Source organism: Staurois parvus, unplaced genomic scaffold (genome assembly GCF_062004578.1).
Source record: "Staurois parvus isolate SC_StPar_1 unplaced genomic scaffold, SC_StPar_1.0 ptg000544l, whole genome shotgun sequence".
NCBI classification, from domain to species: domain Eukaryota; kingdom Metazoa; phylum Chordata; class Amphibia; order Anura; family Ranidae; genus Staurois; species Staurois parvus.
The window spans coordinates 7592239-7617854 of record NW_028318340.1 but is presented as its reverse complement, the minus strand read 5'-3'; the positions used below and the strand labels follow the sequence as shown (position 1 = coordinate 7617854).

At 41.6% G+C, this 25616-nt stretch overlaps 2 protein-coding genes across 4 annotated transcripts in view; one reads left to right on the top strand and one right to left on the bottom strand.

The window, feature by feature from the left end:
* Positions 1-4508, top strand: part of BRCA2 (BRCA2 DNA repair associated) — a 92133-nt gene extending 87625 nt beyond the window's left edge. Inside the window, exons 23-26 of the mRNA XM_089690875.1 lie at positions 610-748; positions 867-1123; positions 2795-2923; positions 3858-4508. Of these exons, the coding sequence (XP_089547001.1) occupies positions 610-748; positions 867-1123; positions 2795-2923; positions 3858-4385 (1053 nt within the window). The 3' untranslated portion in view covers positions 4386-4508. The remainder of the gene's footprint in view (positions 1-609; positions 749-866; positions 1124-2794; positions 2924-3857) is intronic.
* Positions 1-25401, bottom strand: part of N4BP2L1 (NEDD4 binding protein 2 like 1) — a 41376-nt gene extending 15975 nt beyond the window's left edge. Inside the window, exons 1-5 of one of the 3 annotated variants that reach the window (XR_016315131.1) lie at positions 25001-25400; positions 18833-18960; positions 15103-15191; positions 13662-13738; positions 11453-11691 (exon numbers count right to left, since the gene is read on the bottom strand). Coding sequence is in view for 2 of the 3 variants with exons in the window: in XM_089690877.1 (XP_089547003.1) it covers positions 11586-11691; positions 13662-13738; positions 15103-15191; positions 18833-18960; positions 25001-25182 (582 nt within the window). In the remaining variant the exon portion in view is untranslated. Of the gene's footprint in view, positions 1-4380; positions 11692-13661; positions 13739-15102; positions 15192-18832; positions 18961-25000 lie in introns of those variants that run through there. The other 2 variants (XM_089690877.1, XM_089690878.1) reach the window with 2 other exon arrangements.
* Positions 25402-25616: the final 215 nt, after the last annotated feature.

Below are 25616 nucleotides of genomic sequence, written 5' to 3'. Positions count from 1 at the left end.
TCCTTTGGTCAGCGAGTATTACAGATTGCTTCATGAGGTTCAAACCTGTTTGGTTTGGTGTTTGGGGCCTGTTGGCTTGTTGCTGTGATGCCCTTCCGTTTTTAAAGGATAAGTTCAGGGTGTAACATATTATGATTGGGACCTGTCCCCGCTCACCCAGTTTGACAGCTAGCAGGGGATCTTTATGTCCAGTGTTCATCACCTGAAGGTAGCAGCATAACCCTATCGTAACCCAGATGATGAAGATAAACTGTGTCTTGTGATGTACTCCAAGAAAAGGGTTTTACAAGTAAACCAAAAATCCCATTTTCATGGAGTCCATTGAGATTCACGGGTCCCACCCCTTTGTGTTTGTGATCATGCTCCCAGTACTGCTTTGCTACAAACCAAGGCTTGCTGTTAGTGGAAGGTGTTATCATGGACTGACCTATTTTTTTTTTTTTTCTTTCAATGGATTCCAAAAAAAGATTTTATGGTGAGTTAAAAAATCCTATTGGCTTTTTAGGCAACATTAATGAGTACACATTTTATGTTTGGTAGAAGTATGGTTTTGTTTTTTGATTACCCAATTTAAATTTACCCCTGCTTTTATCAGTGTGTATGTGTCAGCCCTCACAGGATATCCTGGAACAGATTTACACAGAGAGGCAAGTGACTGACTTCAGCCAGCTTGTGAAGCCTAATTTTGCAACAGAGTACTGTGAGGTTGACATTGTGGGCTTGGTGATATCCACACACCAAAAAATAGGTACAAACCAAAGACTATACTAACACTTGAAAAAAAAAATGATATAATGAAAATGCACAGATTTGGAATGCCAGATTAAAGCAGATAGTGTTTCATGTATGAACATTGTGTTTTACAGGTGCCGCCCCTATTGTGTATTTGTCTGATGAAGCCCAAGACATTGTAGCAGTTAAATTCTGGACAGACCTATCCCAGCTGACCCTGGAGGAACTCACAAAACCTGGTACTTTAATTGCAGCCAGTAACCTTCGCTGGAGATCAGAATATACTGCTGGAATTCCCATTGTGTCTTTTGGAGATCTGTCCTATATTACTGCTAACCCCAAAGAGCAACATTTGCAAAAGACTATTCACAAACTTCGCCAGTCTGTCCAGGTACCACTTCTGTTTGTAACACAAAAAAGCGACACATTGAAGGCTATAGGATCCATTCAGAAGTTCATTATGTTAACCGCTTAAGGACAACCCTATAGCAGAAATACTGCTACAGAGCGGTACCTGTGCGCAAAATCATGTGTATATATACGTGATTTTTCAGTTCCGGGTAGGGGGCGCGCGCTGCCTACCCGCGCCACCATTCGCGGCCGCGGATGTCAATCACCGTGTCCCAGCCGGTGATTGCCCACCGGCACCCGGTGATTACTGACAGTCTTCCTCCTTGTCAGCTTGGGCACACTGCTCAGGATGGCTGTGCACATTACATTTGGGCTTTTATTAGACATGGACATAGCTCAGTTCAATGTCAAGTTTCACACCTGTACAAGTTAAATCTTTGGTGCCCCTGCAATATGATTTTTCCAGCTCTGTGGACCTTCACAACACATGAACAGTTTTTGAGACTATGGAATGTTTTTAGGAAATACTACATAGTTTTAACATATCTATTGATCCTGAACTTTATTTATTAGCAGGATCCTTGTCCCTTGTAGTATATGCATCATTTTATTCACAAGCTTTTGATAAAGTAAACACTAAAATAGTAAAAACATTAGATGAGAAAATCAGCCAAAAAATACTGCATTCAGAGCGTTCGTCCGGTAATCTGTTCATTAGTACACAGCTTGCAAGAGCCGATCTTGACAGTTCATGTGAAAATACCGAACGGACAAGCACGAAAATTTTTCTCATACAATAGCAGAATGGAAGATTTTCGTTTATTCAGTACAGTATTCGTCCATAAAAAAAATCGAGTTAACAAGATGGAGTATGCCCGGAAATGAAAGAATATAATACATTATTATTATTATACAGTATTTATAAAGCACCAATAGTTCGCTCAGCGCTGTATTTTACAATGGGGGACAGAACGATAACAATACAATACAATGCAAAACATGAGGGGATTGAGGGCCCTGCTCTTTCGAGCTTACAATCTAGAAGGGAGGGGATGGTGGCACAGGAGGAAATAGCTGTGGGGGATGGAGTGGTAGGAAGAGTGGAGGAGGTCAGCAAGTTAGCAGGGGGTGGGGTAGGCTTCCCTGAAGAGATGGGTTTTCAGGGTACATTACATCACTTCCGAAGTTGTACTCTGTCTTACGAGACTTTTCGAAACTTTAGCAACCTCTTCATTTTTGATGTGAGACTAGCATGCAAAACAATGGCTGTAGGCTGCGATGGCAGATGCATGTGTCCTGGTAGATACTGTGCTAGTAGAAGAGGAAGTGAAGAGGTCAAATAAAAGTCCATTTGACACTTGCTGCTGTTATGCAGTCTTTGCACTCATACCTTTTAGTGGAATGTTCATATAAAATAAATGGAGAACTCCATCAGGTCACTTAAAAAGTGCTGACCAGTACTGCCACCAGTGATGTCATTGAGAGCTGTCAACACCAGGCAGAGATTGAATCCCATCCCCCCACGAAACAAATTTTGGGCAGTAGTAGGGTAATCGCGTTTAAAATTCAATAAAAGAATGAGGCTGTCTTGGTAAGTATACAACTGATCTAAGGACGTGAAGCAGAAGGGACAAAACGCATTGGATATATTGTGCATTCAAGGTAAAAGGGTGACTATTACCGTGCTAACCTGAACATACTCTGTACACAGGCTATCCAGAAGTTCCGCCATGAAGCAGAGATAAAACTGTTCGACATCCTAAGAGTCCCCCATCCTGAGGAGAAAAGGCCTCTGGCTCAGCACAGTTCAGATTCACACACTGTCACAAACAAGTTCTCGGTAAGTTCACTGCTGCTTTTCTAACATAGTACCCGGTCTTGGCAGGACCATGTTATGTTTACACAGCAACTTGAAATAAATCAGCCAACATACCTGAGTGGTTGAAGAACAGGAACACAATAAATTGTTTCTGGAAGGCAGGCTAGACCTGCCAAAAATCAGGGTCTTTAGTGTTGATTGTATACTTGCTTGCCCCTTTAATTAGTAATAGTAGTACCACTTGTAGCTCTGTGATTAGGCTTTTGCAGACTCTTAGCAGAGCCATACTGTATGGAATCACAGAGACACGTATGTGAATGTTCAGAAGTCAGACCTTCGACCAAGGTGCAGCAGTTACTCTGTCAGCACGAGACCAGTGACTGATGTACGTAATATTTAGGAAATAAACTTGATAGTTTTAAGCCTCCATTCACACTACTGCAGCTCAAAATCAGGTGCCGAGTGTTGCTGCGCTTCACGTGTTGGACAGCCTATCATCTCAATGGGTTGCCTTAATGGCAGCATAGAAGCTTATGTGCCTTTTTGCAGTTTGCACTTTTTTTCAGCCTTGTGTTTATTGTGCATCCTTGCTTGTGTTTGGGATGTCATGAACCATAAATGGCACGGCAAGCGTAACACATTTTCTTTTCCAATTATATTTCTTTTTCCAAGAGAAAATGGCATATGTATGTATGCTTCCATATGATGTACATTTTGTACGTGAATGTGGGCTACCTGTCCTCCACTGTATTTACTACTGTAACATATTGAAGCAGATGTGTGTAAAGTATTTGGCATTCTGTCTTCCTGCAAGTAGGAACTATAGTTCTTGTATCCATCTCATTGTTTCTGAATAACATAAATTTATCAGGCATTGAAATGAAAACATGAATTTTGTTTTATAATATCATTGTATAAAGCAATAAGCTTTGCACCCTAATATTTTCACTTGTAGACGCCAGTGGCCAAACTTGGAAGAGCCCAGATGAATCCTCTGAATACCCCGGACAGTAGTAATACAATAATCAGCTCTATCAGCGACAGAGATCCAAAGACTTGCAAGAAGATGAAAGGTCTGGACTTCCTTAGCCGGATACCTTCCCCTCCACCGCTAACACCAGTGCACCCCTTTGTGTCACCATCATTACAGAGAGCGTTTCGTCCTCCTCGAAACATGCAGAAAGATGTACAGACAAGTGAACAGCCCATTCTAATAAGTAAAAGAGAATTTGTAGCCGATGAAGAACTGGCCATGATTAATACACAAGCTCTTGTTTCAGGTATAGAGGAAGGGAATAGACAGCCAAAAGCAGAAACATCTGCTGATCTGCAAAAAGGAAAGATCTCTCCTAATCAGTCCACGGGTAAACCTGATCCATCAGTTACCAGCAGCCATACAGATATTGATACAACCACAAAGAAAGAAGACACAGGCTTCACTGACCAAAGAAAACTCCGCAGAAGAAGGAAACACAAACTTTAAACAACATCTGGCCTTTATTTATACAGACACTGGAAACTGTACATATGTTTAAAATGTTAATACAGTGTAAATATAAAAATTGTTGTGTTGGAATGTACACATTAAAACACTTTTATCACAGTATTTTCTGGAAAGAATAGATTTAAAGACCTCCAGCAAGTGTACAACAGAGGCCTGTCAGGAGTATAAACAGGCCTGTGAGCCTTCCTGTCTGCAGCTTTAGACCTAAACTATATGGGTGAGTTTAATCCAGCAACTGCATCCCCTTCACTAGCAATGTCCTCATGCAGCCGCTGCATTAATCCATTGTAGATTAGGCCTAATTGTTCAGCCCTGGGGCATTGTCTGCAAATGCTGGTAAAACCTTCCCGGTGTCAGGGATATGCTCTAATGCAACTATAAACTGCTCACAAGTAATTACAATTTCTCAAAATATTTCTTAGGAAGCAAGTTAATATAAAAAGATACATGATAGTATTCCATAGGCATGGACATTTCTAGAAGTCGTTTTATACAGGTAACCACATCCTGCTAGATGCCTGTGTGGCTGACAAAGTTTAGAGACAACTGTGCAATAATAGCTGGTAATGTGATGGGATTCAAAATCATGAAAGCTACGATACCTCTTAGACAACCCCCTCATCCCAAATTAAGTGCCACCTAATGTCTCAGCATTCATCTCTTTCCTTGGGCCTGATTCTAACCTTTATTTTTTATTAGTGCATTTTGCTGAAACACATTAATCTTCATTTAATATGACTTCCTATGGTACATGTTCACAACTATGTGTTTTTCAGCAGCTGTGTTTTTGTAAAGGGTCAGGGACTTTTTTTTTTTTTTTTTTAAACAAAGTACGGTGTGTTTGTGGTTCAAGACTTCAATAGACATGTGGCAGAAACAGATGTAGTGTATTTTTTGCCAATAGGAAAGTACTGAAGCCACTTCGATGTGAATTTGGATGGGTGAAACTTGGAGGTGACTTGGATGTGATTTTAGATGTATGCAACTTGGATGCCACTTTGGATGGGTGCACTTGGAGGTGACTTGGATGCTACTTTGGATGGGTGCGACTTGGACGTGACTGTATTGCTACTTGAGTGCTAGAGAATGTAGTCACATCAAAGTTGCACTACATGAACAGAACTGTCATACTTTTTTTTTTTTTTGCTAACAGGAATGTATGACAGTTCTGTTCATGTAGTGCGACTTTGATGCAACTTTACACTCTGACACTCAAGTAGCATTAAAGTCACATCCATCCAAAGTAGCATCAAAGTCAATACTTTCTTATTGGCAACAGAAAAGTATTAAAAACACTTCTTCAAAAATGCACGGTAAAACAAGCCCAAAAAACGCATCAATCGCAACATGCAGAGGTGTGAACCTAGCCTTAATCCATCCAAGGCTACTCTGCTTAGGTCACCTCAGACATGCTGGACTAAGTGGTCTAGTGTGAAGTAAGGAACTCAGAGTTGGGCTCTTATAATAGGAGAATATCCCTGACTCTTGTTTTGTAACTTTATACGTGGAGAAATATAGGAGCCCTTTACCACCATACACTTGGCAGGTACGGTTTGCAGAAACTTCAATATAGGGCTTGGACTGGTCCCCATATATACTTTTTCCAAATATATTACTTTTATTCTCAAACTTCCTTCTGTGCTTGTCACCATTAGACAATACACAGACAGACCCTGTAAAAGTATTTGTTTACTCTACATGTCATACACAAGCCATATTATATAGTGGGGCTGGACTTAATCAGGTAGCCTGTGGCAACCAATTTATCAGATCTGTTTAGTAAGGCAGGCCATAGACGGGCCGTTTATCGGCCAAATTTTTGGACGATAAATGAAAAATTGTCGATGCTGCCACCCATATCCACGAAAAACTGCTGTTTTTTGCGGATTTTCCAGCATGACCGATAAAAATAATTGAGGAGATTCGCGAAAAACAGCCGACGGGCTGACCCCACTAACAGCGTGATTATCAGCCGATTTTCCATGCGGATGAAAGTTCGGCCAATAAACGACCCGTCTATAGCCTGCATTAGAGTTGACATGGGCTGCACTTTATGAATCACCCCCCCCCCCCCCCACCTTGCTTTACTGTCACTCACAAAGAAATCAGAATGTTTCCACTAGGTGATCAACTGCTAACCTTTCCTGTGGTTTTACTCCTGACGGACAAACCTAGCAGGTGTTTGTCATTCTGTATGGCTGGTATTGGGAACAGAACTGTGTTTAGGAGAAGTTGCAAAAACACTAAATACACTTGTACAATTAATTATACTTAAAAATTATTGTTTTCAAATCCCTGTACAGATTACAGCATTTGCCAGTAAAAGTCTTACAACACATAAAAAAAAACAAATATAAATCTGTTACCTTGATTAAAAAGAAAAAAAAAATACAACTAGATTTTTAGTTAAATATAAAAACATCATTGTGCAATGTTAAAGGTACTAAAGAAAGTTATGTTTAAAGAGAAAATGTGCAAGTTTGTATTGTCATTGGATTAGTACATGCAGCACAAAAGAACACAAAGTGGTGTATTTGTTTAAAAAAAAAAAATGCAAACTTTTTGTCCTTGAAATGACATGTAATTCCTTCTGTTTGAATGGGGGGACAACAAGAAATGTCATTAGGCTATTTTCTTCCTGGTGGAATGTTATTTATGCATAAGGAATAGAGTGAGGTAGGCAAAAACTGCAATAAAGCTACTATATGCAGCTGCTGGTCGCAGGAAATAAATACTTATTAAAGCTCTGTGCACACTGGCTTAAATAAAAACGCTGCTTCTAGAGGAGTTTAGTGTTTTGCCTGTAGAAGCAACTAATGTTATCATTAGCATGATTATCATGGGCAGCACAGTGGCTGAATGGTTAGCATTTCCACCTGGCAGTACTAGGGTCGCTGGTTCAGATCCCAACCATGGCACCACCTGCCTGGAGTTTGCATGTTCTGTCTGTGCCTGCGTGGGTTTCCTCCGCATACTCTGGTTTCCTCCCACACGCCAAAGACATGCTGGTAGATTAATTGGCTCCTGTCTAAAATGGCCCCTAGTATGTGTATGTATGAATGTGAGTTAGGGACTTTAGATTGTACAACCCTTGAGGGTTAGGGACTGATGTAAATGTACAATATATATGTAAATCGCTGCATAAATTGACAGCACTATATAAGTACCTGAAATAATAAATGTTATCATATGTGTCCATGCACATTGGGTTGTTTAGTGGCATATTTTAAGCTCACCGTTTAGAGACAGAAAAAAAAAACCTTCTGTTTTTGCATATTTTAGAGCGTTTTTCTGGCAGAAAAAAAATGCTCAAAATTACTGTTTTTTGTTTTTTTATCTGCTAGTGTGCATGGACCCTTAATAAGATTGTTGGCTCCATCTAAAAGCCATAATGCAGTATTTCCTGATTTCAATATAAATATTCAATCTGAAGAGAAAATAGCTTAACATTCATTTTTGCCTCCATTCACATTTTTATAAATACACCACTTAGAGCAAAAGCTTCACAATTCTCCTAAACACGATTGAAGGAGGCCTTTTGTGACCTTACTATTGCTGAAAAGCCATAAGGAATCTTTTACTGTCTGCCATACAGCACTGTTGGGATCAGTCAGGGACTCTCAACACTAGTAGGACTCAGGCCCTAATTGTGAATCCATCGCTTGTATGACTATGGACTCCCTAGGAGGATTACCAAAGGAACAATGAAGATCACCTAGCAGCAACAGATAGGAAAGGAATTGCAGGTAGGATGCTGGTGGGTTTTTGGACTGTTTCTGCCAGCAAAAAGCCTTAGTGCCTTGTGCATGTCCACCAATTAGCTGCATTTCAGACATTAGTTCTGAGCTCCAGCTATGACAGTGAGCTCTATAGTTCTGCTACATGGAAGGGAACCAGCACATATCCTATGTACAGTTGTGTTCAAAATAATAGCAGTCAGACATCACTAACCTGATCAATCACTGTTTTTGGTAAATGATATTTCTACATGGCAAATAATTTACTAGCAGGTGTAGTAGAGTAATAGAAATCCAACAGACCCAACAGTCATGACATGCATGCTGCTGATTCTGTGTAATTGAATCACTAATTGAAAGGGGAATGTTCAAAATAATAGCAGTGTGGAGTTCTATTAGTGAGGTCATTCATTCTTTGAAAAACAGGTGGCAATTATTGCCCTTATTTAAGGAAGGAAGGCAGCAAATGTTGTACATGCTGGTTACAGTGCATTTCTCTCTGAAATTCTGAGGAAAATGGGTCGTTCCAGACATTGTTCAGAAGAACAGCGTATCTTGATTAAAAAGTTGATTGGAGAGGTGAAAACATATAAAGAAGTGCAGAAAATGATAGGCTGCTCAGCTAAAATGATCATAAATGCTTTAAAATGGCAACCAAAACCTGGAAGACGTAGAAGAAAGCGAAAAACTACCATTCGAATGGATAGAAGAATAGCCAAAATGGCAAGGACTCAGCCAACAATCAGCTCCAGGAAGATCAAAGAAGGTGTAAAGTTACCTGTGAGTACTGTTACAATTAGAAGACGCCTATGTGAAGCCAAGCTATCTGCAAGAAGCCCCCGCAAAGTCCCACTGTTGATAAAAAGACATGTGCTGAAGAGGTTACAATTTGCCAAAGAGCACATTGACTGGCCTAAAGAGAAATGGAGCAACATTTTGTGGACTGATGAAAGTAAGATTGTTCTTTTTGGGTCTAGTGGCCGGAGACAGTTTGTCAGACGACCCCCAAACACTGAATTCAAGCCACAGTACACTGTGAAGACAGTGAAGCATGGTTGCGCAAGCATCATATATGGGGATGTTTCCCATACTACGGTGTTGGGCCTATTTATCACATACCAGGGATCATGGATCAGTTTGAATACATCAGAATACTTGAAGAGGTCATGCTGCCTTATGCTGAAGAGGAAATGCCCTTGAAATGGGCGTTCCAACAAGACAACGACCCCAAACACACCAGTAAACGCGCAACATCTTGGTTCCAGACCATCAAGATTGACGTTATGGAGTGGCCAGCCCAATCCCCGGATCTTAATCCAATAGAAAACTTGTGGGGTGACATCAAAAATGCAGTTTCTGAGGCAAAACCAAGAAATAGAGAAGAACTGTGGAATGTAGTCCAATCATCCTGGGCTGGAATACCTGTTCACAGGTGCCAGAAGTTGGTTGACTCCATGCAACACAGATGTACAGCAGTTCTCAGAAACAGTGCTTATACAACTAAATATTCATTAAGTGATTCAAAGGAAAGCAAAATCTTCAAACATTTTTCAGTTTATATAGTGAATGTTTGAGTTTGTAAAGAAGAATACAAACACTGCTATTTTTTTGAACAGTCTAATATTCACTTTTCTTCAATTTTTTTATAGGAACACAAATTTGATATATTTTTCTTCATGTTTTGATTTGGAATAGAATGTGTAGTGTTCCCAATGCATTTGTGTGTATGGAAAGAAAAGCTATTAGAAGGATTTTGAGCTTTATTCACTTTTTTCAACACACTGCTATTATTTTGAACACAACTGTATGTGACAGGACCATTCTAAGACACTGCAGGCTCAGTTCACTAAACTACAACAAATATTTACCTAATACCGCTGATTTCCATCAAGCTGAATGATAAGTCAGAATTAGTGCTACAGATCAGTTGTATGACATGGGGCCCTAGTGAGAATTAAGGACATGTTTAATAGCAAGGAAATCACGTTTAGGGAACTACATATCCTAGCATGACTCAGAGATGAACTAGATACTGAAGGAACTGTAAGGACATGACAGAAAATGTCTAACCATAAGCAATTCTTGCTGTCATCTCTTGTTAATCTATACAGGAATGTTGTCAGTGATGTTCAAATTGCATTTCTTAGCAAAATTGATATAGTTTGGTTAGGGTTTGTACATCTGCTTCTACAGTATGCAGACCAGCATTTCAAGGTCAAAAGGATCACTTTCTAAAAATGGTAAGTGCCTATCTGTTGTTCTACAGTTTTGTTTTTTCATTCTTTATTTAGGTTTTTTTTTTTACCAAGGACATATTGGTGGTCAACGTATGCATTAATGTCATATGTATGCAATACAGCCATTTGTTTTTAAATCTTTGACCCACAATAAGAATGCAGATCAGGGAACATATACTGGTTTATGATCAGTGACTTAAAATAGCAAGGGGTTCAGCAAGATGGCCAGTTAGATAGCATTTTTCAGAAAGAGGTCTGCAATGGCAGCCTCCATGTTTCTTTTTGCACAGGTTACTTAGAGTGGTAGTAAACCCTTACATATACCCAGTGAAGTAACTGGCCTCAGGTGATACACAGAGATGATACAAATCCTCCTACATAAGTTGTACCTGTTTATCTGTCATCTTCTCTACATCTGTTCAAAGTTAAGAATTTGTACAGGTTGTCTGAGATTTCAGAAAGCAGAGACTGAAGTTACACTCTACAGATCTCAGTGAGGAGAGGTCTGAGAGCTGTTTGGATGGAAGGGACACATCCCCTCCACACAGAAACAGAGCTGAAGCTGCCAGTCACAGGCTGTGTGCTTCAGATCCCTCTCCTGTCCCCTTTTTTCCTTTTGGTGTCACAAAAACTTGTCAGACATGACTCATGCAGATAGCAAAAGGTACAGGATTGAACAGAGAGATGACAGTGCTCTGGATAGAGGCAAGTACACACTGTAGAAGGATATACTTTGTGCATATTTCACATCTGAGGTTTACAACCACTTTAGATTCTGTATCAAAATATTTTTGTTGGGGAATATTTGCAGTAAGATCCTATTCAGACATGACTAGTGTTTGTTGTATTTTGGCCATGGTGTCTTGCGTTGTAACAATGCAAGGCACAATAAAAATTGCCATTTTTTTTTCCCCATAGACTATATACTACTCACTCCCAGCATTGTACTGTCATTTGATGTGAGATAAAGTGAATTTAAAGTTGTATATATGCAGCTGTCCATAGCCCCTTTAAGCAGCATAACACCCATACCCCACATTTCTCAGAACTTTGTATGTCATTTGGAAGTTACCTTTTGAAGGACAGCACTGTGTAGGACTCTCAGGGATGCTGAGACTTGTAGTTACTCTACACCTATAGAGAAGTTTCTTGCCTATAGATTTCCCCCCTGGGAGTTGTTCCTCCTGTCAGCAGCGGTTTCTAGTTTAAGATGACTTCTCTGCATGCAGGACGCTACGGAAAGTGACATTGTGCTCATAGACATCTTTCATTCGTTGGATCTTCTCTCTGGGAACACCATGACTATTTCTCCTACAATTACAGATATTAGCAGGACCATTTTTTTTTTAATATCAATAGATTTTTAGGATCATCTTAATGAAGCACATGAAACATTAGGACCATTCTAGAACAAATACTGTGGTGACAGCTCAACAATCTCCTACAACCATCAGACCTGTAGTGTGCTGGAAAAGGCACTGCATCATCTCATGTTGGGTAGGCTGTCATGCCCAAGCCTTGGGTTCCGAACACCTACATCTCTGATTTAGCCACTGGTTACTCAGACACTGTACAGAGCAATGATCCTGTTCAAAAGTGCAGTAATCTACAGCAGTACAAAATGAAGTCCTTTTACTGCAAACTGAATTATGATTGACATGCTTTATGGACTTTGCACTACCATACATTTACTGGCAACTTTGTTTCTTCTGGATTTCCCCTTTAAGAACCATGTAAGTGAGTAGAGGAGGCAAATCATCCTCTGAGTTTGCTCATCGCTGTACAGTAGGCGAGACTAGTGCTTTGCAGACTGGATTCAGGTTACAGAATGTAAACACTTTATAAACACTTTATATGATCTCATAAAAAGGTTAGAAGGCAATAGAGCAATTCAGCTTACACTCCATTTGTTGTATATACAGAAGAAGATGTTTTACTACTGCAGGATGAGAACACATACAGTAACCAAATACAAATGACTGAGCTCCAGTCTTCAGCGCACATGTCAGAAGATTCCTGATTGGTTGCTATGGGTCACTGCATTATTATTTTTTTCTTGTTTAGTGGAGCTATACGCAAATGTGTATTTAAAGCTTGTTAACAATCATCCGGTGATGGAGATATAAAGTGCAACAGATGGGCAACAGTTCTTTACCTTTTTCATTCTCTGATCGGCCAAGGGGGAAATCATGATGCCTCTTCACCTCTGCCAATCAGAGAACACTTTGCATTCATTGAGTAAATGCAAAGTGTTTTGTAAATGGCGCCCATGTTGAGTGAGTAACCTCCTGTGTTCACTAAGGAGCAGGGCAGCTTCTCGGCACTGAAGCCAGTGACAATCACTGTAGTAGTGGTGCCTACTACAGCGATTTCCAGCTTCCTTGGGGGTCAATCAGGCATGCAACGTACTTAGAGGATAAGTTCACCTTTTGGACAAAAATAATAAATGCACATTTTTTGCAGGTAAAAAAATGTATTTATTATTTGTCCACAGGAGCCTGGAAAGCATTGCACCAGTGATCAGTAGATCGCTGATGTCATGCAGGTCTCCTGCAGACCTGTCAGAATATCTGTTTGCTGTACAGGATGTGCGAGCCGCAGATATACTGACAGGAAGCTTCAATGAACTACCAGGGAGCTCCACAGCACTGTGGAAGTTCATTGAAACCTACAAGCCCACAGCTGCTAAGGCTGCCAGGACTTGCAGTTCATTCATTCACAGAAGTCTGTGAATTAATAATGTGGCTGTGCAGGGGGAGACGCGCTCTTTTCAAATTTGACAGAAAGTAAGGGGAGACTTCTCCCCTTACTATCTGTCAGAGGGAGGGGGGCAGCGGCTGTGGGTGGAACATGTAACATGTTCCAAAGGTGAACCTATCCTTTAAATTGGTCCAAACTGGACCAATGTAACTGAAAAAAATGTCCATACCTGGCATTCAGCTTTCAAACAAAGTGCACTTATACTTTTTGATTCCCTTCCCTAACCCAGGCCACCCTTCTCCTCTCCAGAAGAATACTTATCGTGAAGCAAAGGGTGCAGCCTCCACCATTTTATATCCAGCGTTGCAAGTCTTTGGTGTCCTGGTTGGGCCTGTGCATGACAGCTCATAGATTTCTATGGGGCTGTACCTCAAGCATCTCTGACAGCAGATAAAGATAAGTATTCACTTGGGGAGAGGAGTGGGTTGGATTAGGTCAGGGAAGGGAAGCTGAAAGGATAGCTGTATTCATCCTTTGTAGTCAACGTGTTATAGAATAAAGAATTGAGATTAATAATGTACCTTGTTAACTCCTTGACATTGAACTTCCAGTGTGTGTCAGGCTCCAGAAATATGACCTGATATGCATTCTCAAGTGCCTGAAGACAAGTGAGGACATGAAAAATATTAGCCTTTAAATGCAATTTCAATTTTTTTTAGTTTGCAATAGAGTCAGGGAAGTTCACCAGAATTGCATTACTTTCTGTGCCCCGATTACTTCCAGCTCCAGTGAGAGTGGATATAAGACCACACAGATAACAAAAGGAGCACTTTATTTTAGTAAATTATAGTTAGAGTTTCTGGCCGGGTGTTTTTTTAACCTGTTAAGGAATTTTTTTTTGTCCTAAGAGCAGTGGCTGCCAAGGGCAATAAGGGTGATGAGATCTCTCCAGGAGCTCTAACCCTTCCATATTTTTTAAGATCACATTTTTCTATCTCTGTATTTACTGAAGAGATGTTCCTTTTAATTAATTCTTGGAAATTTGCCTTTCACTGGGATCAGAAATGAGGAGAAAACTTTCTAATGGGAGCACTGCAGTAAAAACCTCACAGACATTTAAACCTTCCCCACATTAACCAAAACATAGCTATAGTTCCTCTTGAAGTGCTGCAAACACAGCCCAATGATATATCTACATTGCAGGCATGCATTCTGCTGGCTGAATCACAACAAGGCCTTCACAATGACTATGAAGTGATGACCTGCACTTCCGATAATTTGTCACGAAGTGGTTTGACAGCCATATATTTCTTGTGCCCATGAATACATGGGCAGCACACTGGCTAAGTAGCACCTAGGGTCATTACATGTTCTCCCTGTGCCTGTGTGGATTTCCTCCGGGTACTCCGGTTTCCTTGCATACTTCAAAGACATGCTGGTAGGTTAATTGGTCCCGGTCTAAATTGACCCTAGTATGTGTATGTATGAATGTGAGTTAAGGACTCACATTAGATTGTACGCTCCTTGAGTGTTAAGGACTGATGTGAATGTACAATATATGTATGTAAAACTCTTAGATTGTAAGCTCCAAGGATCAGGCCCTTCTTTCCTATCTTGTATTGAACTGTATTGTTGCTGTATCGTCTCCCATTATATTGTAAAGCGCTGAGCAAACTTTTGGCACTACATAAATCTTGTATTATAATAATAATAAAGCGCTACATAAATTGATGGTGCTATACAGGTACCTGTAATAAATACCATCAGTCCATTATCTAGCAAACTCCACTAAACAACAAAAAAACACCCTAACTATATCTTGTTCACCTCTGAATTTAGTAGCTCATTATTAATAATCTATTTTCATGGGTAAACAGCTACTCAGAAAATGTGTCTACTGAGCTTTATGATCTTCCCATTTACTACATATAGATAAGCAACTACACAACTGCAGCAAAAATGAGATGTCAAATTATAACTGCTCCATGAACCACTAAGCCAGGAAAGCCTAACTGTACTTACCATAACCGCATACGGCTTCATGTGCCAGGCCAGAATGTTCGTATTATCGATGATAATTGGTGTCCTTCCCTTGGTCATTGCCTTGCGTGCTGTGGAAAGAAAAGCTTCTGGTAGTTCCCACTTACAGCAACATAAATATCAGCTATAAAAAGTCATTAACAAAGCAAAAATAATTAATATTGTTTCGCACACATACACAACTACCTACTGTCCCAATGACACGATATCAACTTTTGAATTCAAGTTGTAAAAACTGGTCTGATGTTAGTTTTCATTCTTTTGCCCTCTTCTAGAGAAGAAAACCCACCGAATTCTAGTTGCAATGGGCCGTGTGTTCAGTAATAAATGAGTCCCTGTGTACAAGTATACAAGTATTCTGCTTGAAAGGGTTGCTGTCAATAAACAGTTCCTCTTCCTGTGACTTCCTTTTTTTCATGACATCACAGGTTTTATCTGCACTGCCACTACTTTTTCTGAGTTAGTGACAAAGCATTGAAGTCAAAAAGTCAACAAAATAGATCAGAAACTAGTATTTTCATAAAAAGGTTTTCAATGGCAGTTTTACTCCTAAAAAGAGGACGGTACTATTCCTGTTGCCAGTACTTTCTAAGTCATTAAAGTGAACTCGTCACTACAGGGACAAAATAGGGAATAGTGCGCAATGCCTTAGCCTTCCAAAAGGCAATGCTGGTATCAGCCTATCAGACCTGGCCCAGTATTACAGGGCACTGCACCACACATAGGTCATGGACCGGTGTGGCCACTCATCCAATGCCCCTATATCCCTGTAACGTCTTCCAAGGTTACCCTCATGCCACTCCAGATCTTTATTTTCCTCCCTGACAATAGGAGCTATGCTTTGATTTATCACCAAAACTTTTCCCCTGCCAACAATCTCCCCTCACCCATCACCTAATACCCCAGTCCTGGGAGACCTGTATTTCCCTCCTAATACAGAAAATAATCAAAAGTCTTCTGTATGTTAACAGATTTTACCTCCTACACTTTCACTTTTTAACCCCAACTGGCTGGTTACCTATACAGATAAACAAAATCTGACTTCCCCAGCATTGGATGTCATCTGAGACACTTTCTGAGAGCTATCCCCTGTAACAACCAGTTTAACAAACCTACCTTCCAACTTAGGGATCTATAAGAGACATCCTGTAAGGACGTTATTCCACTGCACAGCTTGGTGTCATCTGCAAAGACTGAAATGGGATTATTAATCCCAGACCCTAAATTGTTTATAAATATATTAAAAAGTAAGGGTCCCAACACTGAACCTTGGGGTACACCACTGACAACCCTAGACCATTCAGAGTATGAATCATTTACCACTACTCTCTGAATACGATCTTTTAGCCAGTTTTCTATCCATTTACATACAGATTTTTCCAAGCCTGTAGACTTTACCTTACACATTAGCCGTGTGTGGAGAACTGTGTCAAACACTTTTGCAAAACCCAAGTATACCACGTCCACCGCCACCCCTCTGTCCAAGGTTTTGCTCACCTCCTCATAAAAAGAAATCAGATTTGTTTGAAAACTTCTGTCTGTCATGAATCCATGCTGTCTGTTGCTTAAAATATTTTTTTCCAGCAGCAAGAACTCATCTATGTGGACTTTTATTAAACTCTCCAGTATCTTCCCAACTATAGAAGTTAAATTAACAGGTCTATAATTACTTGGTAAAGATTTTGACCCCTTTTAAAATATTGGCACCACATTGGCCTTCCGCCTATCCAGTGGCACTATGGCAGTCATTAACCAGTTGCCACCCGGCCTATAGCCAGATGGCGACTGCACGAACAGCTCGTCCCTCCAGGTGGACGCCATATGGCGTCCTTCCAGGCATGCGCATTGAGCCTGCCCGCAGGGCCGCGCAACCTGTCACCGGCCGTGTACCTCGGACACAGCCGATGACAGATCTGTGTACCGGCCCCGTTGCCAGTACCATGTGACCTGCTGTGACCAATCACAGCAGGTCACATGACAGTTGTATACAATGGATGGCTTCCTTTCATGCCATCCATTGTATACAAGTGTGTCTAGCTGTGAATGATCACAGCGATCACATGCACAAGCTGGGCCAATCACAGCCCAGCTGGGCCAAATCACAGCTAAGCACAAAAAAAAAAACCCTGAATGAATTAATTTCATTCAGGTAAATGCTTGCTTATAGCAAAGTAATTCTTTGCTATAAGCAAACTGTGTAAAAAAAAAAAATACTGATCACTTCCCCAAAGTAGTACAATGTTCCTATGGTAACATTATACTACTTTGGTCATAGTGAAATATGAAAAAAATGTAATAAAAATTAAAAAATAATACAAAAATAAAAAAAATTATAATTTTTTTTTTTTTGTTGTACTGTCACCAGTCAGTATCCTTGATCGCCGCCATGCCAGTTATATGATGACGCTGTACTGCACTGGTGACAGTATGTAAAAAAAAAATTGTGAAAATCATTTTTTTAATTTCTTCATTTCTGAAAAATTATGACAAAAAAATTACAACTTCAAAAAACTCGCCATGCCTCTTATGAAATACATCGGACTGTCTACTTTGCAAAAAGTGGTCATTTGGGGGATATCTGTACTGTTCTGACAATCTTGGACCTCAAGAAATTAGATTGGCTGTCAGTACTTCAAGATTGATCAATATTCAGATCTATTCCATAGCTTGTGAACTCTATAACTTTCCTACAGACTAAATAATACATCCTAATTTGGGTTATTTTCACCAAAGACATGTAGCAGAATACATCTTGGCCTAAATTTATGAAGAACAATTATTTATTTGAAAACTTTTATAACAGAAACAAAGAAAAATGTGGGGTTTTTTTTTTCAAAATTTTTGGTCTTTTTTTGTTAATTTAGCAAAAAATAAAAACCCCAGCGGTGATTAAATACCACCAAAAGAAAGCTGTGTGAAGTGTGTATAGTTGTGTGAAGAAAATGATAAAATTTTAGTTTGGGTACAATGTTGTATGACCGCACAATTGTCATTCAAAGTGTGAGAGCGCTGAAACCTGAAAATTGGCCTGGGCAGGAAGGGGGTAAAACTGCCCAGTATGGAAGCGGTTAATATAAAAAAAAAATTAGAAACAATGGCTTTGAAATGACAGAGGTCAATTCTTTAAGGACCCGTGGGTGTATGCCATCCGGTTCAGGTGCTTTATTCACCTTTATTCTGTCTAAATATTTCTGGATCATATCAATTGTGATTCCATGTGGATCATCTGGAGCTGTGTCAATACCATGCCCATTATGGACAAGAGCTCCCCCATGCTACTTTGTATACACAGAGCTGAAGAAGGTATTTAATAAATTTGCCTTCTTTGTCCCCAGTCACCCATCCTAGATTCTTTTGTAAAGGGCCTACATGCTCGGACCTGACCTTTTTACTATTAATATATTTGAAGAATTTTGGGGGGTTTATCCTGCTATCCTTTGCAATCTGTCCTTCGTTTTCAATTTTTGTGGCCTTTATTTCCTTTTTGCATCATGATGACAAAGATGTCAGCGCTGGCAACAGAGTTCCCAAGGGTAGCCCCACTATTGTGTTCTGGGAGGTAGGCACCCCTACATATTACTAAACAGAAGAACTCCAGTCAGAAAGTTCATTGTATTAATTTACCTTTCTTGAAACCCCTCCTGTACTGTACAGCAGCAGACACTGACTGATGAATGTAGTCTGACCGCCTGCAGACAAATCAGTAGCTCACCTCTCCTCTGATTCCACCTGTGTGCATCTTGTAGTAGATCAGGGTTGTATATGTAGGTTCCGTCTTCCAGTAGGAAATAGTCGTCTGTACTAAGCACAACAGCACTGGGAAAATCTCTCTTCAGCTTCCTAAACGAATTAAGACAACTTATTGTTTGTCATTGTACTGGTGCAGAAACCATTTTTAACACGTGACAATGAAATACACTATATTGCCAAAAGTATTGGGACGCCTGCCTTTACACGCACATTAACTTTAATGGCATCCCAGTCTTAGTCTGTAGGGTTCAATATTGAGTTGGCCCACCCTTTGCAGCTATAACAGCTTCAACTCTTCTGGGAAGGCTGTCCACACGGTTTAGGAGTGTGTCTATGGGAATGTTTGACCATTCTTCCAGAAGTGCATTTGTGAGGTCAGGCACTGATGTCGGGGGAGGAGGCCTGGCTTACAGTCTCTGCTCTAATAAATCCCAAAGGTGTTCTATTAGTTTGAGGTCAGGACTCTGTGCAGGCCAGTCAAGTTCCTCCACCCCAAACTCGCTCATCCATGTCTTTATGGACCTTGCTTTGTGCACTCGTTCACAGCCATGTTGGAACAGGAAGGGGCCATCCCCAAATTGTTCCCACAAAGTTGGGAGCATGAAATTGTCCAAAATGTCTTGGTATGCTGATGCCTCAAGAGTTCCCTTCACTGGAACTAAAGGGCCAAGCCCAGCTTCTGAAAAACAACCCCACACCATAATCCCCCCTCCACCAATCTTTACACATGGCACAATGCAGTCAGGCAAGTACCATTCTCCTGGCAATCGCCAAACCCAGACATGTCCATCGGATTGCCAGACAGAGAAGCATTATTAGTCACTCCAGAAAACATGTCTTTATTGCTCTAGAGTCCAGTGGCGGCGTGCTTTACACCACTGCATCTGACGCTTTGCATTGCACTTGGTGACGTAAGGCTTGGATGCAGCTGCTCGGCAATGAAACTCCATTCCATGAAGCTCTCTCTGTTGTGCTACTCTTAAGGCCACACGAAGTTTGGAAGTCTTTAGCAACTGACTCTGCAGACAGTTGGCGACTTTTGCAAACTGTGTGCTTCAGCATGCGCTGACCCCACTCTGTCATTTTACGTGGCCTACCACTTCGTGGCTGACTTGCTGTTGTTCCCAGTTGCTTCCACTTTGTTATAATACCACTAACAGTTGACAGTGGAATATTTAGTAGCAAGGAAATTTCATGGATGGACTTATTGCACAGGTGGCAACCTATCACGATACCACGCTTGACTTCACTGATCTCCTGAGAGCGACCCATTCTTTCACAAATGTTTGTAGAAGCAGTCTGCATGCCTAGGTGCTTGATTTTATACACCTGTGGCCATGGAGGTGATTGGAACACCTGAATCCAATGATTTGAAAAAAAAAAAACCTCTAGCAATACACACCAAACTGAGCATGTGCAGAGTGACTCCACATGTCTCCTCAGGAGTTGAAGGGGACACTGGAACAAGGGGAGGATCAGGGAAGTTGGGATCAAATGGCCTTTTTACACAATGCAGTGGTGTCCCAATACTTTTGGCAAAATAGTGTATATCAGTTTAATAGTCTATTGACTTCCACCATGCTTCACAAAGAATACAAATAACAGAATAACAGGAAGAACGTGGTGCTACTGCCAATAAAGCAGCACTTCCTCAAAATGCTAAACAATTAAATGTTTCTTTTTTCTAAACACCATACTCCTGTTTTAAAATTTTATATAAGCTTTACCTTTGTGAATGTATTTTCAAAAGTGTACACAGCTTTCATGAAAAGAGACCTAGTGATCCTGTATAACTGTCCTTGTTCAAGCAGTTCATGTTATGGGGTGACAGCTCCCATTTGGGCTCCTGTATTGTCAACCTGTTACATGAACCTCTGCTGGAGACTACACACAGCTGTGCCAGATTAATTGCACAAGCAAGATTCATTGTTGTCACTATCAGGAAGCCGGTCCAGAGCAATGATGAGCAGATGTTGCTGGAGTGAGCGCATGTGGACAGGAAGTGACTAAAAAAGGCTGCAAAAGATCAGCAGCACTGAGATACGAAAAGGATAAAAATGTTTTTTTATGAAAAAAAAACTTGGCAAATGTTTAGGAAACATGGTGCTTTTTTGTCATCTAACTAAGGGTCAGATCTGCTTTAACCCTTTTGCTGCCAGGCCCTACACTCCACTTTTAAACTTAGGTGGCCAGGCCGTTTTTGCAATTTTTCCATTGTGTTTTATTTTTCCCTTACAGCTTTCAGAGTTTGTAAAAGACCCCCAAACCATACATTTTCTGATCTTTTTAGGCCCCGCAATAGTTGCGCAAATGTTCATCAAATCGCTATTTTCACAAAAAATATACTAAAATCATTAATAGTGCACACAAACACAAATTTTAAATTCCTGCTAAATTGCTACTAAGGCCTCGTTCATGTGGGGCGTACTAAAGTTTATGCCCATGAAGGGCCGTTTTTACCCGCATGGGGATGCCCAGGTGTTCCATGCATCCCCATGCAGGTAGTCCCAATAATGTCAAAAGGAATGCAACGGCTGCATGTTTGACATCTGTGTGGGTCTGGGTGCATGACCCAGAACGCAGACATTGGGAGCTCAGGGACATGCACCCGGACCTACATGGATGTCAAATTGGGAGCAACGGCTGTGTTTGTGCAGTTGCTACATCCCAAATTACATCAATGGGACTACCTGCACAGGGATGGATGCACGGAACACTTGTGCATCCATGTGCAGGTCAACACAGCCTTGCAGGGACATATGCTGTGTGAATAAGGTCTTACTATTAGGAGTGCACCAGTGCCGAGTATTTTCACTTGTACTCTTGAAACTGTTACTTTTTGGTGTGATTTGCATCCATACAAAATGACTGGGCACAAATCGCACTGCAAAGAATGGCATGCGATTTGAACGGGAATGCTGTGCGAAGAACTCAGGCTGAAATCACTATGACAAGCCTGGGTTCACACAGGGGCTGTGGGGAAACCCCATGTGATTTGGACAGGAATCGCACCGCATTCCTGTTCAAATTGCATGCCACTCTTTGAGGTGCGATTTGCACCCATTCGTTTTGTATGGACCAAATCGCACCGCAAAGTATCAGTACTCGTACTCACAGATTTTTTAAAAAGGGGTATCGGTGCATTCCTACTTACTATGGGGTTTTTTTTACATTTATATTTTTTTTTATTTTAAATATTTTTTAATTGTTTTTTTTTTGGGGAGGGGGGGACATTGTTAACAGACAGTCCCTTGCTCTGCAGCCTAAGCTGCACATTACATGAATGAATAAGGAGTCCGTATAGTCTCCTTTTCATTCATAAACTGACACATGTAACACAAGCAGTTCACTATCCTGTTATCAATGCATACAAGAGCGATCAGAAAGAAGTGATTGCTGACGGTATCCATTGAAGGAAAGGGAGGAGGGCTGGTATACGCATGTTTACCAAGCTTCCCCCCCCCCCCCCCCGCTTTCCATCCTGACAGCTTCATAGTTTAACTTCTATCAGACAGGGACAGCCACACACTGAGCAAAATTCAGCCTCTCCCTGATAAACCAGATGAATTGCAATCAGTGCATGGCTGGCTTAAAGTGGTTCCAAATCTCAGACCTGAAATATGAACAAAGCATATCCCTCTATAGTGTGTACTTGTTTCAATACAATACTAATTGTCATGTCTGTCTGCTGTTTTGTTCCTCGTCTATCAGCATGAATCATTTCTGACAGGTTTTCCTGACACCAAAAAAAAATTGTGATGGAGAGAGACCTCCAGCACATAGCCTATGATTGACAGCTTCAGCTCTGTTTCTGTGAGCTGTGTGAAGGGGGATGTGTGTCTACCCTCAGCGCTCAGAGCTCTTTTCAATGAGCTCTGCAGTGTGTAATTTCAGCTCCCCACTCTGATTTCTGAAAGCTCAGGCAAGCTGTATAAATTCTGAAATTTGAATGCCTGTAGTGAAGAATGCTTCAGATAAACAGGTACACCTTATGTTGAAGGATGTGCTTCATTTGTGTATCACCTGAGGCCAGTCACTTCATTGGGTACAGGGTTAACAACTACTTTAAAGTTTTCTAAAGGCTGAGGGGTTTTTTTTTAGCTTAATACATTTTATGCATTAAAGTAAAAAAAAACATTCCACTATCTGTGTGTCCCCCTGAACACTGACACCACTCGCGATAAAGTGCTGTCCCTGCTGGCAGCCCTGCTGTGCTCTCTCCCTGCATTCATGGGCTTGGCTGAGAGCAGTGGAAGCCATTGACTCCTGCTGCTGTCAGGGAGCGAGGCCCAGTTGTGCTGTGTGTGGCTATAGACACACATAGTCCAGCTTGGGATTGAGCCTGCACATCTGTCCCCATAGCAAACTTCTTGCTATGAAAGCACTCGGAGAAGAGGAGGAGCCCAGACCGCCAGCGGGGGACCCCAAAAGAGGTGGTTCAGGACTGCTCTGTGCAATATAACTGCACAGAGCAGGTAAGTGTACCATGTTTATTATTTTAATTAAAAACAGAAAAAAAAAATAACTTTACAAATCACTTTAAGAGCTCGTTCACACCACATCAGATAAGCTGTGTAGATGTGCTCAGCAGAATGGCACATAGAAAACAATTGTTTCCACTGTGCCTAGCTGAAACCACAATGCTGCACTAAGGTGTGTGGTGTATAACGCAGACATGGGGCAACCACTTAAGGCCTATCCTATAGCAGTTTACTGCTGCAGGACGGGCCTCCTGTGCAAAATCACATGTGTGTATGTATGTATGTACACACACACATATATACACACACGTGATCTAGCACTCCCACCATAGGGGGCACGCACGCCGCCAGTGGATCTCTTCTGCAGTGAACACTCACAGCAGTAGCCGATCTGCAAGTGCCGGTGAACAGATGTCCGCCGGCACATGCCGATCCTTGGGCAGGACACAGAACAGAGCTCTGCCTATGTAAACAAGGAAGAGCTCTGTTCTGACAGGTGGAGGAGTGAAGGATCGTCTGTCCCTGCAAAGTTGGGAACACAATCCTTCACTTCCCCTAATAAAAGCACCAACCAGTGTACACAAATCACATAGCTAGGCACACAGTTAACCCTTTGATCACCCCAGATGTTTAACCCCTTCCCAGCCAGTGTCAGTACAGTGTCAATGTATTTTTTTAGCACTGATCACTGTATTGGTGTCATTGGTTCCCACAAAGTGTCAGTTAGTGTACAAATGTCCTCCCCAATATCACCGTCCCGCTATAAGTCACTGATTGCCACCATAACTAGTATAAAATAAAATGAATTAACAAATCCCAGCATATGTCCCATAGTTTGCAGATGCTACAACATTTGCACAAACTAATCAATATACACTTATTGGAATATTTTAACCAATAATATGTAGCAGAATACATTTTGGCCTAAATTTATGAAGAAATTTGATTTTTTCTCTTTACATTTTACTGGATATGTTGTATAGCAGAAAATATTTTTTTTTTGTCCGTCTTTTTTTGTTTATAAACACAAAAAGTAAAAAAGGCAGAGGTGATCAAATATCACCAAAATAAAGCTCTATTTGTGTGAAAAAAAGGACATACATTTCAGTGTTGCATGACTGCGCAATTGTCAAAGTAACGCAGTTAGCAACAAAAGGCCTGGTCAGGAAGGGGGGGGGGTGAAAATCTTCTGGGGGGCAAGGGGTTAATTCAGTGTGGAATAAAGTGTCATTTTGTGAGCCTTATAATAAAGTTTAAAAAAGTAACCAGTCTGATGGGTGGACTGACAACTCATGGGGCCCCCGGACCATAGGGGATCATGGGGTCCCTGTGTCCTCGCCCACACTCAAACAAAGCCTATAAAAAGGTACCAGGGGCATTTCATGGGGCCCCCTACTGACCCCGGGGAGGGCCCGAGTGCTGGAATGGTCAGTCCGCCCCTGCAGTATGAGGCGTAGTAAGGCAGGGGCCCCACACACCAGGCTGCGGGATAACAGGCGTACCCTGGAGGGGCGGGATACATTGTCACTACACATGGCACTGTTTACTTTGTTGTAACTTTATTAGAAGGGGACACAGTGACACCCCATTCCACACACTGTGCAGACCATACACATCAGCAGGGTGTAGGGACACGGCGCTCTCAATACCTGGCCAGACTGCTCTTCCCGGAGCCCGGCAGCCCCCTCAGGAGGTAGATGTGCTTGCTGAACCTGGACCGTGGGGGTCGCTGTGGAGCGGGGTGTCTGTCAGGTGGTCGCGGTCTACGGCGCTGCCGAGGCGGCCCGTCCAGGCTCAAGTTCCCGAAGGAGCTGATGAGCCGTTCAGCCATTCTGTCCCCCGCCCGCTTCCTCTATCACACTACAGGAGGGGGCGGGGAGACGGGGTGTGCTGGGGGCCGGAGAGGACCGGGGGGGTGGGGTAGGGCTGGAGAGGACCGGGGAGTGTAGAGGAGAGGTCAGCGCTCATAGCCTGTGCTGCTTGCACCTCCGGGGCGCCGAGACCCCCTATCTACCTCCATTGTTACCCTGACAACCAGACCCCTCCAACACAGCGCCGCCTGCTGGAAATGAACACCCCCGCATGTTGGTCCCACTGAGTCAGGTGACTTATCCCATGAGGGAGGGGGAAGGGTCCCATGTTCCTCTGAATCCCCCAGAGCAGGGGCCCCTATGCAGAAATGTCAATTAATAGACATGGGCACTCCGGGGGTTTTCCTCTGCATTAGTTCATTGAACAATCTGTTCCGTTATGTTGAACACATTG